The sequence below is a fragment of the Embiotoca jacksoni genome, unplaced genomic scaffold (genome assembly GCF_022577435.1).
Source record: "Embiotoca jacksoni isolate LCO1_2020_lvr unplaced genomic scaffold, fEmbJac1.0.p SCAF_2, whole genome shotgun sequence".
In the NCBI taxonomy this organism is placed as follows: domain Eukaryota; kingdom Metazoa; phylum Chordata; class Actinopteri; family Embiotocidae; genus Embiotoca; species Embiotoca jacksoni.
Window position 1 is genome coordinate 18,495,315 of NW_027185340.1, and position 16,649 is coordinate 18,511,963.

At 41.1% G+C, this 16,649-nt stretch overlaps 1 protein-coding gene across 16 annotated transcripts in view; it reads right to left on the minus strand.

Annotated features, from left to right (window-relative positions):
* Positions 1–494: 494 nt before the first annotated feature.
* The window catches only part of tns1b (tensin 1b), a 171,834-nt gene continuing 155,679 nt past the window's right edge, over positions 495–16,649 (minus strand). For 9 of the 16 annotated variants that reach the window (XM_069154858.1, XM_069154860.1, XM_069154859.1 and 6 more), the window contains 16 exons: positions 16,247–16,437; positions 16,008–16,146; positions 12,567–12,662; positions 11,893–11,919; positions 11,393–11,573; positions 10,092–11,134; positions 9,463–9,549; positions 7,327–7,455; positions 6,997–7,089; positions 6,116–6,193; positions 5,046–5,114; positions 4,834–4,878; positions 4,328–4,496; positions 3,789–3,857; positions 3,584–3,613; positions 495–3,426 (listed from right to left, as the gene is read on the minus strand). In XM_069154858.1, the coding sequence (XP_069010959.1) occupies positions 3,288–3,426; positions 3,584–3,613; positions 3,789–3,857; positions 4,328–4,496; positions 4,834–4,878; positions 5,046–5,114; positions 6,116–6,193; positions 6,997–7,089; positions 7,327–7,455; positions 9,463–9,549; positions 10,092–11,134; positions 11,393–11,573; positions 11,893–11,919; positions 12,567–12,662; positions 16,008–16,146; positions 16,247–16,437 (2,585 nt within the window). In that variant the 3' untranslated portion in view covers positions 495–3,287. The remainder of the gene's footprint in view (positions 3,427–3,583; positions 3,614–3,788; positions 3,858–4,327; positions 4,497–4,833; positions 4,879–5,045; positions 5,115–6,115; positions 6,194–6,996; positions 7,090–7,326; positions 7,456–9,462; positions 9,550–10,091; positions 11,135–11,392; positions 11,574–11,892; positions 11,920–12,566; positions 12,663–16,007; positions 16,147–16,246; positions 16,438–16,649) is intronic. The other 7 variants (XM_069154871.1, XM_069154869.1, XM_069154863.1 and 4 more) reach the window with 5 other exon arrangements.

Genomic DNA, 16,649 nt, shown 5'->3' on the forward strand with positions numbered 1-16,649 from the left:
GTCTCATTTCCATTGCCTGTTCATTTTAAAAGTCTGCATTTTCAGTACAGCTCGTTCCAGTACAGAAAAATGCTGTCCATAAAATTTTATTACAGCAATTTCAACCTTTTACAGACTAAAGAGGTGACATCATATGATTGACCTACTAATGATCCCAATAGGTAAGGCAAGACTGGGCTATTTATTTAATGAAAAAGCCATTTGTTGCCATTTAATTTTAAGTCATGAACTATGAAGAAGTGTCTCAACCTCCTCAATCAAAATGTCTCAAGACATAGGTCCCGTAGTTTCCTCTCCAGCCAAATCAATAAACTGTAGTGAGTATAGATGGGTCACTTGATTTTCAAATATTCGTATAGTCATGGAAATATAAAAAGTTGAATAGCATATACAACTTGCGTATTAACACTTTTATGACAAATTAAACTAGCATTTATACTTTTTAAACAAAAAAGCCAAATTGCCTGCTTGGTGAAAGAACAAACTGATATTCATTTTGATTTGTACTGCTTTTTAATGTGTTTTTTTTCCATCAGAAATAGTAAAAGCCATACAATGTAGCAAACCAAAAAAAAGGACACAGCTCTATACAGGCATAGTAGCTCATTCACACACATTCTACAGTCCAGACTGATCTGTCAAAGTGGGCAGAGGCCACTGGAGTTTCCATCTCGGCAAACAAACAGCTAACATTCAGTTTGAAGTTTAGGAAGTCCTTTTTTCTTTTTTTTTCTTTTTTTTATCACAACAAGCATTTCCTAGGCAAAAATATTGATTTATTTTTGCCTCATTAGCAGAGTCAAGACACAGTCGTCACATGAAAATCAATACCTGATGACTGCCTATGGGCATCTGCCTGGAAAAGACTCATGGATGCTGTTTACAGATTAGTCAGCAGCGTTACGGTTACAATTTGATTTGAGCATGCAAGCTCCTGCTAATAAATAATGGAACATCACAGTTAGATATGAAAGCCCTGTAAGTGCTGTATTTGTTTTTATTTCTGAAGTACATTTGAGGGCCCTAAAGAAACCCTTATTCTTTTTACATCATGCTGCCAGATTTTCAGTATCAAGGTTAAAGTAGGGAGTTTTAATCTTCACTGCTTATTCCTTGAATGAGATTTAAAATATAAAAGCAAAACATCATTTGTCAAGAAAACGGTATCACCTTTAACATTAAAGTTCCTTTAAGTTTGTTTTTCTCAGTGATCAAATCATTTTAACGCAAACATTTACTATCCGACGGGGCGTAAACACAGCTAAAACACTGTATTACGATAAAAGTGGCTCCTTTGTAGTGATCTTTCTGCACCACATGAGGGCAGCAGCTACCAATATAACTGACTTGGTTTTCCAATTACAAGCTCCAGACCTGTTCTGGAGGTGATTTGAAATACAACTTTAGGAAGTAGCAAGTCTGCCTCCACACATGCAATGACATGACATGTCTGTCAACATCCATATCTTCTCTTTTGACAAGTAGAAATACACGGATAATACTTCAACATTTAAGTGCTAAACTTGGACAATGTATTTTCAAGGCAGGTTTAAGTTAATAAAACAATTGTGTTGGCATCACTTTAGGATAACTCCAATTTGGACTTTAGTAGCAACAATCTTTCATACAAAATATTTCCCCTCTTAAAAAAACAACAAACAAAAAAACAAAAAAAGGCTCCCCAACAAAACAAGAATGTTAACAAGAAAATAATGCTGTGAAAAAAAAAACCATTCAAAAACAACAGTGATACACTTTTAAATGCACACACTTTACATCTTATATACGTCAATACACTTGACTTTAGCCAAAATAAAAGCAATCTTTTCTTCTCGCTTTCAGTAATCTTGATGTATACCTTATAATACATGTATACAAGATAACAGAGCAACAAAGCAAAAAAATAAATATCTTAAGTCACTGTTTGGAAGTTTATATATATATTTATATATATCTGTATATGTATATTTATATGTATAGCTTACTTTCGGGTAGGGTGAGTGTTAACAGTTTTGGCTGGCTGACGCAAAGAGCTTCTTTCTATTGATGAAAACTTTCAACAGAGACAACTGAGGAGCGGCGTAGTTGGACGAGATCTTCCTATAAAGACCGACCTTTACGACACGACCCTCGGCCCTCCAGTCACAAGCGAAACAGAGTGGCTACGCGCTGCGCAGACAGGAAGCAAATCCTCCTCTTTGCTCGACTGACAAAACGCAATCCATAGACTCTGAGCAGGTGATTCCATGGCCTTCTAATTGATGCTTTTCTGTGTTTGACACCGCTGAGAAGTCGAGCTTTAGCTGACTTCTTCAGAGTCCGGGTGCACTTCGGAGGGACACCGTCAGCTGCATCTTTTCGCTACACGACAACATTGAACAGGGAAGGACCTGTGGAATTTTGGTGAACAACCGCATTTCCAAGTTTGGCTATTTGCATATTTAGGACAGCGTATACGTTTTATGTTCTTCTTCTTTTTTTTTTTTTTTCTTAAAAAGCTCTGCGTTTAGGAAAGAAACTCAGGCACCAAATGTCATCTATAACAGTCCTACTCAAAAAGCAGTCTAGAATATTTACACAGACCTCACCAGCTGCAAAAATGTCCAACGACACTTTTTGCAAGTTGGCAATGGTGCAGAATTGACCTACAGTATCAGTACATACAGAGAGAGTTTTTTTTAACAGTATTTTTGATTAAGCAGCCATGTTTGTTTTACAAAAGAATACTTCCAACCCTCAGACAGTGGCACACTATACACGCCCTGACTACTTTTTTAAAATCTTTGGTTGACCAGTCAAAAGCCTGATAGATTTACAATCCACCTTAATATCACACTACTTGACTTCTTCTTTAAAAAAATAAAAATGAAACAATTGCTAAAAAAAAAAAAATAACATTTTTACACACAACGTCATTCCCTCTTCCTGTTCATGAGTTACCCTGCCGGGGAGATTAAAATCACCCCCCCGTCCCATTGTCACACACAGCCACGCCCCCATCCTGCACTTCCTCTGGTCCGTTCTGGAGTCCGTCCAAGAATAAAAGCACATGCATGCAAAGCCACACACGCACAAACACACCGTTTTTGTTCGCTTTCATTTGCTTACATACACAGCCGCGCACAGACACGCACGTCTGCTTAAATGGAAAAGAGCTGGGAAAAAAATAAGGTGACGCGTAAAACCAAATTCTAATTGTCCAAAACAGAAAGTGTCTGTGGTTAAAAAGGAAAGAAAAGAACCAAAGGCATTGAAAAAAAGGCGCCAGGGTTTTTAGCTGTCAGCTCTCATCGTTTTTGTGAGCCGATCATCTTGGAGACAAAGTTGACGATGGCGCTCGCAGGCTGGTCGGGGTCCAGCTCAGCGAAGAGGTGGCTGACGTTGTCTGTTGTGCTTCCCTGCTTGCGTGCCACAAACCCAAACAGCCTGAAATGCCAAATGTTAGAGGTTTACTCACTGAGGCTGCCGTGTTGAGAATAAGATGCATAAAAAAATCGCGACCATGTCGCCGGACATTTGGGTAACTACTTTAAATACTACAGAAGCTTCCACAGAAGCATCCAGTTTATGAAGGTTTACTTACTTGGCTGTGCCTCCCTCAGGCTTGTTCCATCTAAAAAAAGATTTGATCAGAAAAAGTTAAAAAGGATGAATAAGTTAAAATAAGGAGATGAAAGTCAAAGGAAAGCAAATCTGGATTTTCTTTCTCTTGGAAGACAAAAATTCCACATTTGAGTGGGGCAAAACAAACCACAAATGAGTAATTAATTTCACATCTCTGTACTCACTTTCTGTCCTGAGGGTCAGTATCGCAGAACGTGACAGTGTTGGTTGGGTAGTGGCGTCGGAAGAAAAGCCTAAAAAAGAAGCAAACAAGCACAGAAATTACAGAAACACCAAAAATGCATTTGTTGAAAAAAAAGCAAAAATCTGCATTGCGTAGAGGCAGATGATTACACAAAAAAAAAACCTGGCACGGGCAACAAAAGACTTAAAAGTTGTGTAACGCTTAAAAAAAAAATATCCTGGTGGCCCTCATGGAAATCCCTGCATGGGTCAGGAACACTTTCAAAAACCATCCTATGTGAAATGTTTTCATGTACGTCTCTTTCAGGAAAGGCCTTGTTTATTTTAGCAAAACAATGCCAAACCATGTTCTGTACGTATTTCAACAGCGTGGCTCCGTAGCAGAAGAGAGTTGAAGAGTGTTGTTCAAAGAAAAAGAAGAAGCAAAATCTTCAGATATCACACAATGTTTACAGTCGTGAGACATTAAAACATCTCGCAACATTGTTGAACACAGGACCAATGGGATTTCCAGACTTACTTCCTCTGGTTGTCAGTGAGCGTGATGCCTTGTGAAGACACCTTGAAGTGCACAATTGTGGCAGCAGGTGGAGAAGCAGCAGCCAGTGTCTCAGATATCGCCTTGGCAACAGCCTGAGGGCCAGTCAGAGATTCCATCTCCACTGAATTGATGTAGAGAACGTTGCATGCTGGGAAGAGAGCAGATGTTCCAGTTGGATTACACGTGTCAAACACAATCACCCACGACCTGCTCATGCAATGATATTGACGTCTTCTCATTAGAGAGCATGCTTTCTGAAACGAAGCAGACATTAATCCATACAAATCATTCCACATAAAACAATCTGACTGTTATTGAGAAGCTGGACGCTTTGTTAAAAGACATTTCTCAGGGAATTCTGTTACACAGGGCCATTTGCAAATGTGTCTTCATTTGTGCAGGTAACAACACATACAGACGGACAACAAGCATATATGATGCACATTCCAGCAGTAGCCTTCCAAATAAAAGTGCATTGGGTTTACCATGGGAATCAGCAGGGGCCCTCTGCACTGGGGTAACAAGGGTGTCTTGTTGTCAAAATAGGTGAATAATATTATTCAGGGCACATAAATCAAGTTTCATCATTGTCCTAGAGTCTCAAACATGGATTGACTATGTTGGTTAATTTCAAAAAGTAGAGATGAGAAGACTTGGAATTTTTTTTTTTAATGGTGAGAATGAGTTGAAGTTTTACCTGCTCCTTGTTTCAGCCTTTCAGCCAGTGGATTTGTTGTTGCGACCTCTGGCACCTCCTCAATGAGATCTGCATAAAACCAGAGAAAGGGGACGTTTTCAGGTTTTTTAAATGAGTTGCTTTGAGGACTCCTGCAGATGCTGCAAGGATACATGATGTAACAGTTTGCTTTCATCATTGGCTCATTCAAGAATCCACACGTGGAAATACTACATTAATCATAGATTCCAGTTTTTTACTAATACACTGTATAAACTGTATATATCTATTTGCAATAAACATAGTTTTTGTAATCGTTTCAGAATCCTGCAAAATACTTGGCAACTAAAATAGTCACAAATGAAAATGCCTGGAACAAAATTCAATTAAGATGCAGTTCAGATGGTTAATATTTATATTTTACTTTTGGTTTTTATCAACATCAAAACTAGGGTTGTCCCAATCAGGTTTTTGTTTTTAATAACTAAATGAAACATCTGTGTCCCTGTAAATTTGGCTTCCTGATCCAAATACTGGAGGGCCCTGAGTGGAAAAATAGTTACTGGATTAGATTAAATTATTGAAATGATGTGAAAAAAAATTCAACAGGAGACTCCTCAAACTGTTGTTAAGCAGTCGGCCAGACAGAATATAAAACTGCTGGAGCTGTTTGTACAGTATAGTCTGTGAGAGCAGACTAACACGACAACAGCAAAAGTTTATTTTTGCCCTATACCTCCTATATACCTATACCACACAATGAATTAATGTTAATAAGTGACAGCTGATATGATCTGCCACCACCATGACCCTGACACCATAACTCTAACGCATCAAAAACTACAAAATCAACAGTCTAGGCTGGCTAAGAATGAGAAGAATTCAGGTTTCTGCTCTGTGCTGAAAAAAGATGAGATTCATTAATAAATCTGTCCAAATCATTTCACATACTTTCACACAGTAAGCAAATGCTAAATTATCTAACCGTGCTTCAGTTCAAAAAGAGCTTTTATCTGTTGAAAACCTAACTAGGAAATACCATAGGAACAAGTTTATAAGTGCACAAACGTTACTGAACACACTGCACATACCCGTGGTGGGGATGAGTAGTTTGCAAGGCAGGGCCAGCGGTGTGATAGCATGTTGGTAGACCAAAGCAGACAGACAACCTGCCAAACAGAAACAAATCACAGTCAAAACAAGGTTTTATACTTCTTGGACATTTCTGGAATTTTATTCTCATGTTTGGAATCTAATTCTTACACTCATTGTACTTCTTACCAGTTTCAGTAAACAATTTCTGTAATACTGCTCAAATGGCACTCCTGATTTTGATTGCTGCAACTTTCATTTGTAAGTCTGCATTTAAGGAAAATTGAGGTGGTCCTGTCTCGAAAGTGACAATTTTTTGTTGTTGTTGTTGTTGTTGTTGTTGAATCTGGGGTACTTGTATTTTTTTGGATTGACATCATGAGCAAAAAAATAGAAATGTTGAAAAAAAACATGTTCGCTCCTCTGAGTATTATTGGTTGTAAAATAACTACAAGTAGAACTAAACAAAAGAAAAAAGAGCGATACATTAAGTTACAAAGCTGAGGAGGAAGAAGAGGAGAAGTAACAAAAAGAGGCAAGACGAGTGTTTCCAAAAGTTGGCTCGCCCCTTTTAGGATTTGGCAGAGGAGGAATGTTCGGTACATGCATACAAAAACACGCACACGGACACACGTCATGCAGCCCTGCAGTGTAATTAGTAGGAAGAACATGAGTTAGATCACTTCAGTCAATACTGTAATTACAGTGAGATTAAACGTTTTCGAACTTGGAAAGGAGTGCAGATCTGCGGCAGACGCGCAGGCCGGCACAAAGACAGAAAGTCGTAATGTTAGATTTTTCCTCCAGACTCATTATAGAGCTGTCAGTGTGAGCGCGTGTTTCAGAAACGAGAGAGGGCAGCTCGAACGATCACACTAACCAAAGTAAGGCTCATTGGGGCAACCTTTCAGCTTCACTCCTTTAGGGCTGCTCTCGATCAGAAAGTGCCTCACCAGCTCGTTGGTGATGTCACCTGCAACAGAAGAGAGGGGCGAGGAAATACGCAGCTGATTAACAATGGAGACATCACCTCACGTCTTCGGTATGAAGATATTAACTTTAATTTTGTCTCCATCCTGACCTAAGACCCAAACAAGGAGAAAAGAGGAGCTCCAATAAACACGGAGGTAGTCAAACTAAATACTTGTTCCTTTTGTAACTGCTCTGAATTAGATCTTCCTGTAACCCACCAACCTGCCCCCCCACCTACCTTTCTTGCTCTGATGCACGGAGGGGGGAGGAGAGGCCACCTTCATAGCCAGGCCGTAAGCCCCCCTGAATGAGTGACTGTCCCGGATAACAAAGGCTCCGGGCTCTCTCTCTCTCAGCAGGCCGATAGCTGGAACACAGTGGACATTCAGTTGTTTAAAACTCTGGAAACATCAACAGTATGAGGATTGGAGGCCAGTCGACTTTTTAATAGTAAACCACACTGGCATCAAGGCTTATGAAGATAATGTTTGTCAGTCGGTCCACCTCTTTGTATGGATGCATGAAAAATTTTAACCGACAAAAAAAAAAAAAAAAAAAGGAGTCAAACATTTTATTGTCATATACTTTATGACCAAAATTGTGACTGTGATTACACTGAATTAGCATTCACATTTTAGCAGCCCAAAGAACGACTGTGCCTCGATACAACCTCAGGTGATGAGCCGCTAGCATCACTGTAGATTCTAATGCTGTGTTCAGATCACAGAGGATCGGCACAGAAACAGACCAACTGGGATGTCTGAGCAGAAAATGTGCACGGCAAATTATTATTTTTTTTTATAGTTGACAACAACTGATTTAGCATCAAGAAAAACAATAGCATGTCAAACATTCTTTACTCCAAAGTGTCGAACTGAAAGATCGGCTAAAGGACAGATGACCCTTGCTGTCTTCTTGGTGCAAGACATTGTTTGTTAGCATTTTTATTTTCAGCAGTTGGTTCCTTCCCGCCTCAGTATGAGGCAGGAAGCTAGGTTTGGTCTGTCAACGTGTACTTTGTCATGACCAAGTTAAAGCAAGAACTTATGAGCATATAATCACCTGATCGGACACTGAACGGCCCTCTTATCAAACATAAGTATTGTGTAGTCTGAAACCCACATTAGTTTTAGTTAGTTAGTATTTATTTGTTCCATATTCAATATTTTACATAAATGTTGCTATTTGATGAAAGAAAGAAATGGAAAGTAGAGAGGATGTGTGCTATGCTATAAGTCTTTATACGTCACGAGCTACATTTAGGTGACCTAATTTGGAGGTCAGAAAAAGCGAGTGCATTAAAGGATGAAGGTGAGCCAAAGAAAAAGGTAGCAAGAAGTCCAAAAGTAAAGTAGACTAAGATTAAGGTGAAAAAAGTTCTGAACCTTTGTTTGAAAAACTGCAGTCAGTCTGTATTTCTTTATAACTGCAACTTCTAACATGACAACCGGCTTCAGACACTCCATTGTTCAAGGAGAAGGGCTTTAGAGCCTTTACTCCACTATTTAGTTCAATGCCCCAGTCTGTCCATATGTGACAGTTTAAGGAAGGAAGACGGATGAGATGAGCAACACATGCAGATGTTCCCTAATTCTCCACATATGGTGTGGCTTTTCGTTTTTGGAGGGCATTGCACTAAGTATAAACTCTCGGTGTGTCTGATGTCATTGCAGTTGAGCATGTGCTTGTGTTTAACATGATATAATCCAGTACGGGCCATGAGGAAATGCAGACGAGGCAGCCAATAGCCACTGACCTCACAACCAAAACACACAAGAACAGAAATGCTGTGTGTATAGGTCTTCATGCATACTCATGATTGGGCATATCTGGACGTGCATTTATCAAAAGCAATGATATTCGAGGGTCTCTTGGCTTACATCTATGAAATTCAACCCGGGGACCACAGTTCCATCGCTACAACCCAAATGCCTCAATCAAACCGTTCCTATAACGTCCGCCACTTCTCCTCTGTCCATTAATATGTCCTCTATTTTCCCAACAATCATATTTTTGCCCAAATATTTCTAAATATACAGCTTCCATTTATACCTACTACCGAGGACAGCTGTTTGTTTGTGTTGCTCACAACCAGCAGGAAACCAGGCAAGCATAGTTGCGTGTAACAGATTTTTCATCATCATCTTACAAGCATTTAGTGGTTGAGTCTTTGATATTGAAAACTGGTTTCCGGTGGACTGCTCCCTCATGGTTGTCTCAACATTTTCGCACACACAGAAACAACACCTTGTCACGAGGTAGACAAAACAGACTAACTGTAATCACTTGGACTTGTATTTGACTAAGCACCATTAAGAATTGTTGCAACACTTGTCTAAAGGTCATTCAAGGGAAAAGTTTTCAAGCAGCTTACCTTGCTCCCTGGAAATGTCTGGCTTGTACCAGAACTTGGACGTGTCTTGAACAAACTTGACATTCAGCCTGCTCTCGGGGCTTCCATCTGCATCAAAGACAAAAAGATTGTCACAGAAAATCACAGAAGTGGGTTTTCCTTGCTCAAATAAGGTACGTTAGGAGACTATATTCTTAATGCGCAAACCTTTAAGCTTATTTTGCTGTTAAAAGCTGCCGGTCGAGTCATTAAAACAGGAAACAAAGCTTATTTGCAGAAAAACTTAGAAGAAGCCAGAAAACTCTTTCTTGGATATCAAAATTACCTTTAACTGCCTGCTTATACTGGGTGTACCAAGTATTTAAATGTTAATTTAACTGACCATAATTATTTGGTCTTAGTTAAGGCATTGCAAACAATTTCTGAGGTCAGAATAAGCTACTAGAAATCTAGTAATAAGAAATCATTCAAAATGGCAAGGTAAGGTCTGAACAAGAGGAGGCTCTAAGCAGTCTGTCACTACATTGGAAGTTGACTTGGAATGAACCCCCTCAGAATCTGATCAGGCCATTTCAGAAAGGGAAAAAGAGAAAAAGAAATGGTACTTGAAAATCTATTTTCATGTTACTTCATAATGTGTATGTCCTTACCGGGCATATTGAACCTGGAAAAGTCAGAGAGTGTGTGGAAGTAGCTGGGATTGCTCCCTCCACTCATCGGGGACATTATCTTCCCGTTCAGGGTGCCATACGACACTGCTCCATTCGGTCTGTCGCCACTGGACATGCGCCTCTTCTCTGGAAGCTGGGGCTGGAAACCAGGAGCTGGGCTACCCTGCCTGAACCCTATACCCATCCCCATCATCCCCCCATCCTGGTACCCTGCAGGTGAGATGGGGAAGGAAGGAGTGGGTGGTCCCTGGTAGCCTGAAGAGCTGCTCTGTCGTGAGAGGTTCCCGTGTCTTTCATCCGGCGTGGTGTAACCGCTGTGCATGGGGTGACGGTCTAAACTGGGACTTCTCTGGGACATCTGGGAAACAGATGGGTGACGACCCAACACTGGACTTCCTTGAGGGTGTGTGATAGACGGCTGTCGGCTCGGCACGGGGCTGCTCTGAATCGGCTGACCCAGGGACGGCTGTCTGCTGAGGACTGGGCTCTGATGAGACCCCTGTCCCAAAGAGGCTTGTCTGATGAGGACTGGACTGCTCTGAGCTCCCTGAGACAGACGACGACAGAGGATGGGACTGCCCCCGAGACCTGGCATGCCCACTTCAAAGCCATTAGCTGGTGATGCTTGCTGGCCCATGATGGGACCGTCCTGCTTTGCACCGGAGCGCTGCTGGAGGATGGGATTGTGAGCAGAGCCAAGGATGTTGGTCTGGTGCTGTGCATGGGGACTTCCGTGGTTGAGTATGGTCTGAGAAGGTTCTGAGTTAGGTGGGCTGGGATCTGAGGCTGCATAGGTCCCCAAAATCGTGTTGGGACCGAGGTAGGACAGCGTAGGGGTAGTATTGCCAAGGTAGGAAGAGGTTGGAGAGCTAGAATCCAGGTAGGAAGACGTGGGGGTATTCAGGGCTTGATATGATGGGGTGGGAGTTGGGTAGGCACTCTCTGTAGCCTGGGAGCGGAACCCAGAATCAGTAGTGGGTTGGGACGGAGTTCTAACGCTGCTCTCTACCAAGGGGTGATCACTGGAAGAGAAGTGAGACAACTTTATCAACCAACTTCGCTTCCTGAGTTGGGTCAAGTCTTGCAAAGCATTCCTCTGAGTTTACATGTACTTTTATAATTAAAAACAAAATGATTCAGACGAAATGCCCTTTCAAAGAGGAAGACCTCGTGGCTTTAAAAGACATGTACAATTCCGAAGTTCAATCATTTCTTTGCAGTATATTCTTAAGATCGGTCCTTGGACTGAAAATTAAGACCGAACCATGTATTTGACTCACCCTTGTGAGTTCTGGATGGGGCTGCTGCTGGACAGAGGTGGGTTCAGTGTGTGGCTGGTGGGACTTGGACTTCTCTGCTGACTTGTAGCGTCTCCCGGTGGGCTAAGGCTCCGAGGCGACGTAGGCGTCTCTCCGCCCACGACTGCTGACCTCGCCACAGACTCTACATAGCTTCTTGGTGCTGCATATAGAATATATAAAGAAAAGAGCATTAGCCCTACATTTACAACAGCTTTATGTGGGTGATAATTCAGTGGTTTCTGATTTGTGAATTTACAGGGTGAGGCGTTTTATTATGGTCAATATGGATGACACAATGCAAAAACAAAAAAGACTAATAGTGTATGCTGCTGTGAGAGTGGTTTTGACAAAAAATGGGAATGGCTTTGCCGCACATGAAACGTAGATGGACTACAACTGAATATGTCGACAGAAATGGGGTAGAGATTAAACACTTGACAGTGAATGGTGCTGCTGTAGCATTACAACAGCACTCTTACCTTCCTCACCCTCACTGCTCTCATCATCTGTGGAGCATCAGTGGAAATAATCCAAAGAAACAAAATATTGTAAAAAGAAAAGTGCAGCAAGGTAGTCGGAAAGAGAATGCATTTACTGTGCTTTGTTGGTTGAATTTGGTGTTTGTAAGGAGTGTGTGTGTTAGACAGGGAATGTCTAAGGAATATGACTACGAGTTAAATGCTATGTGTGTATCCTTTATCCTGTCGCTGCACACACAGTGTATTTTGAGTAAGGCTAAAGGTTGAGAAGCTTTTTGTTAGCCAATGCGAGGCGATGCCTAGTCCAGGGGTCTCCAACCTTATTTCCTCTGAGAACCACTTTGACAAAATGAAGGTAACATTTATAAACATAGCTGAGCTCTACCAAACCAGCTGAATAAGCTTTTTTTTTTTATGTGAAAAATAATTTTGTTTGTACTCAACACAAACATACTTGCGAGCTATCGGGTAGCTCACAAACTACTGGTTGGAGACTCTTGGCCTAGTCTGTAATTCTTTACCTCATAAATGTAATGTTGTGTTTCCCACTTTATAACAATGTTTGACAAAAATTAGACAGCGGTAACAGCATTCCTAATATTTAACCTTTGCTTAATGGTCTTTGTTATATTTGACCACTAATTAGAGCAATATAAAAAAGTATGACGACCAACCTGAGCCTGTCTGATTGAGCAGGATTTCTGCTGGATTGTGGGGCTTCAAACCGAGGGCCGACAGTGGAGTCTTAGCAAGACCAGGAGGGGACCGACCTGAAGAGAAAATGGACCGGTATCACCACACAGCATCATCCATCATGGACATCTTGACAGCTGCTACCTGTTGGCACAGTCTGACAATCCATTTATTTTTATGTTGACTTTTTAAAAGGCAAGCTAGTCAGTTTTGTGCTGATGCTTCTTAACATTGGTATTCGAATAAAAACAGGTAAAGAGCTGTCAAGACACAGCATCACATCTCAATGGGTAAACACACAAGAGTGACGTGTTCAGAAGGGTGTGCCCATGCCTCATGCTCTGATGGAGGGGCAAAACATGCACGTGACCGATCACAATGTAACACACCTGTGACAGCGACACCACCTCACGCTACTTCCAGCAGAATGAGGTGTGTGTCGACATCAAAGCAGAGCTGCGTCAAACTGGCCTCAATAATGTATTATAATAATAATTGACACAGGAAAACGATGGTTGAATTCATCAGAGGTTCTTTTTTGCATTAAAAGTTTGTAGACTCTACAGCTGCTTTAGTTTTACATTATTTACATTGTATTTGTGATACTAACAGTACTGTGTTCCTTTAAAGTGTCCTAGCCAATAAAATAACTTTGACTCAGTCTCTGCTTTATTAACACTGGAGGGAAAGACGAAGAGTGGAGTTTGTTGCCACAAGAGCCTTAGTCAGTCATTAGACATTTGGTACTAAAATTATCCTAACTGTGAATATGTTTAATTGTTGCTGACTCCATTACATGAATCAGTCTTCTACCAACTACTCCTTTTCCCCTCCAGCGTGAACACAAATAATCATAGTGGAAGCACAAAAAAAACAAAAAACAACTTGGGATAGCAAAGACAAATTGCTAGCATTACTACAAATGGACAAGACGTAAATGGCTGGGGAGGACTGGCGGGGGGAGGGAGGGGTAGGTGGGGGGAGGGAGAGTGCTGGTTGCAGTGAAACAAGGCGGCAACGGGAACCCAAACACGGATGACAACAGCAACACAGAGAGCAGCAGCTGCTGAGAGTGTGGAAGTTTACAATAATGGCACATTTTTGTGTGCTGTACCGTATGTGTCTGTGGTTAATTCACTCATTTCCCACGCTGTACTTTTTCTAACCAGCAGAAAAGCTGCTGTGCGTTCACTTTAACTGAAGGTGCTGCTCTCGTGCGGCTCTCATGCCAAAGCAGTGCAGGACTGTGATCAGTGATGGGTACAGGGTCACTTGGGCAGAGAGGTGGGGGAGTGGGGTGGGGTCAGGGGTCAATATGGCTGACGTTGTGGGACAGTGGAACTCCGGTAGAGAGCCGTGCATCCTCCACTTACCAAAGAATCCCAATCAATTCTTTGTACCTGAAACCTGGACGCCCCACCTTTAATCGTGGGTTGTGTTGTTTGTGGGGGAGGGGGGGAGGTGGGGGCGGCTAAGTGGACACGTGATCTGGGGGCATACTACTCAGAAGACAGTATGGTAAATAAATCTGGTGTCACGTGCACTGATCAATTAGCCAACCATGCACAAGTTTTGCAAGTATTTGCAAAACTGTTCTCAGTTAACTGGTGACACTACAGTTTGTGCTCAGCTTAAAAAAAAAAGGTTTTGTGGACCAGTAAGACCTCAAAAAACAACCCTTTTTTTCTTACAATTTTATATTTAATGCACCAATTTTTATCCTTCATATTTCTCAAACGTTTCCTTTAATTTTTCCTTGTTTATAACAGACCGTGTTCTGCCCAGTCTGACTGCGTACGCTGTGTTCCCACTTTGAGAGGAAGGAGGGATTTTAATGTCGTGATGCGGATGTTAAAAATACAGTGTGTGTTTTTATGACTAACTTTTATGGGTGGGCCCAGAGGGAGATAGGCAAGGATGAGGTAACTGGTAGAGTTGGCAAAGAACATGTTACCTAATACATGAGTCTTGTTTTCATATGCGAGTGGCTGAGAGGGGGGGATGGGTTGTGTGTATATTTGTGTCTAACTGTGTGTCATTTGGGTGTTGATTTGTCAATACCTTTTCTGTTCTTTGGACTTATTGAAAATATTTTTTTTTTTACAAAAGTACATAAAGAGAAAAACTATCATGAGTCAAGATAAAGTTCCTGCAAAGTGTCTGTAAACTTTAACATTAAATTTTTTCCTTGTATCAATATCATGTTTCATTTCATTTCTTCGGTCTTTAGTTTCGACAAGTTTAAAAATACTGAGTAAAGTTATAACTCAAATGACAATTGTCATTTATGACTAAATGTAAGTTATACCAGCAGAGATATTGTAAAATATTATGACTGCTTGTCCAGCAATTCGGACATGTAAAACTGTTTATGTGTGAATTTTAAACTACAAAAACATTTTATTTTTTTTAAATCACTTTCACCACCAGAAACACCTGGAGCCTGAAATATGTCTAGATTTACCACTAAAAACTGCCTGAATGCAAAAAGACATACACATGCATAGGTATTCTTTTTACTGTAGATTCATAAAGCTGCATGTACACCTGCTTCTGTTTTATGAATCTATGGTAGAAGATTTATAAGCCTCATTTTCACTCCCACAGCTGTGTAAATGAATGTAAATGTTGCTTTTCCTTTCGAATAATCTGCAACAGTAAAACTGTGTTTACTTTTTGCACCGGCTAAAAGTTCTTTAGATTTTCGTTTTCTCTTTTTGAAATGTATTCTTTGTTCATTCTCATTCTCTATTGAAGTGATAAACCAAAAGGGCACATTTAGCCTCAATGTGAAGCGGCATTATTATTTTCCATTTTCTCTGGAACATTAAAGTCTGTAGGCTTCTCTTCAATTCAACAAAATAAATCTTGAGATCTTTGTTACACAATAAGCCGTAAAGACAGGCTGAACAGCTGTCTGACGATATTTGAAAGGACGCATCTATGTGCAGCCTCAAAATGACCGAACACGTGGGGAAACGGTAACGTGTATAATTTGGGCCAACTCTGACAATCCTTAATTGCGCACACATGTTTTGACTTGAACTTTACAGGTTAGGTTTTTACCAAGTTTAATTCTCGAAGAGGCTGACCATTAGATTAACAAAATGAATAAAAGAATTGCCTATGGACTCAACCAATATCCATTATTATGTGTTCACCGTGCCCTGTTTTTGCATCTGGCCCATAAATTGCCCTTAATGAAGTCGACTTTTGCACAGTAACTTTAGATAAGACAAAAATATTACTTCTTTGGATAAACTTGTTATTTTGCACGAGGATACACATTTAATTTGAAGGAATAAGAATACTTTTTCTGTTAAATAGAACCTTCAGTCGAGATAGAAATCATTTAAAGTCGTGAACATGTAATTATGCCTGAGCTCCACAGAGTCCTCTGTCAGCCAGAGGGGGGGACTTACACAGGTTGAAGTAAGGGGTTTGTGGCGAGATGGGGAAGGCAGGGGTTTGGGGAAACGCCTCACCACCAACTGTGGGTGTCGGACTGATGGTGCCTCCCTCCATTTCCTCAAAGGCCTCCCGGTAGCTGTGCATATTTCTCTGAAGTGGGGAATAAATAAGATGAGCAAACAAACAAAATCATATCATCGTGGTGGGGAAAAAAAGAGTAAAAACACAATCCAAAATGTACGTTTTCTACCTCTTTGGGCCGTCCTCCTGGGTTCATCGCTATGGCGTTGACGAACTCTGGAGAAACGCACCGAACGGGGGAGCGGATGGGGACATCAGGAGACAGACTGTCATCCGGACCGTTCGGCTGGCCCTCACTGGTGATGCGACGGCGGGGAAGAGTCGCAAGCTCGTCCAATGTCATCACACGGGCCTGGACACCTAAAATGACGTATGAGTGTGTGTTACAATTCAGCGAGTGCTGCTCTGTTTCCCAGCTTCGCTGCAGCGCCTCCATCACCGTTACCAGGTGTTAATGGTTTTGAACACTCACTGTTCGGTCCACTGTGTGCATTTTGCAGACAATCAAACATGGCAAAGCATTCGCAGGAGGCTTTTCAACTTTTAAATTTAACATGCACACCAACAAGGTT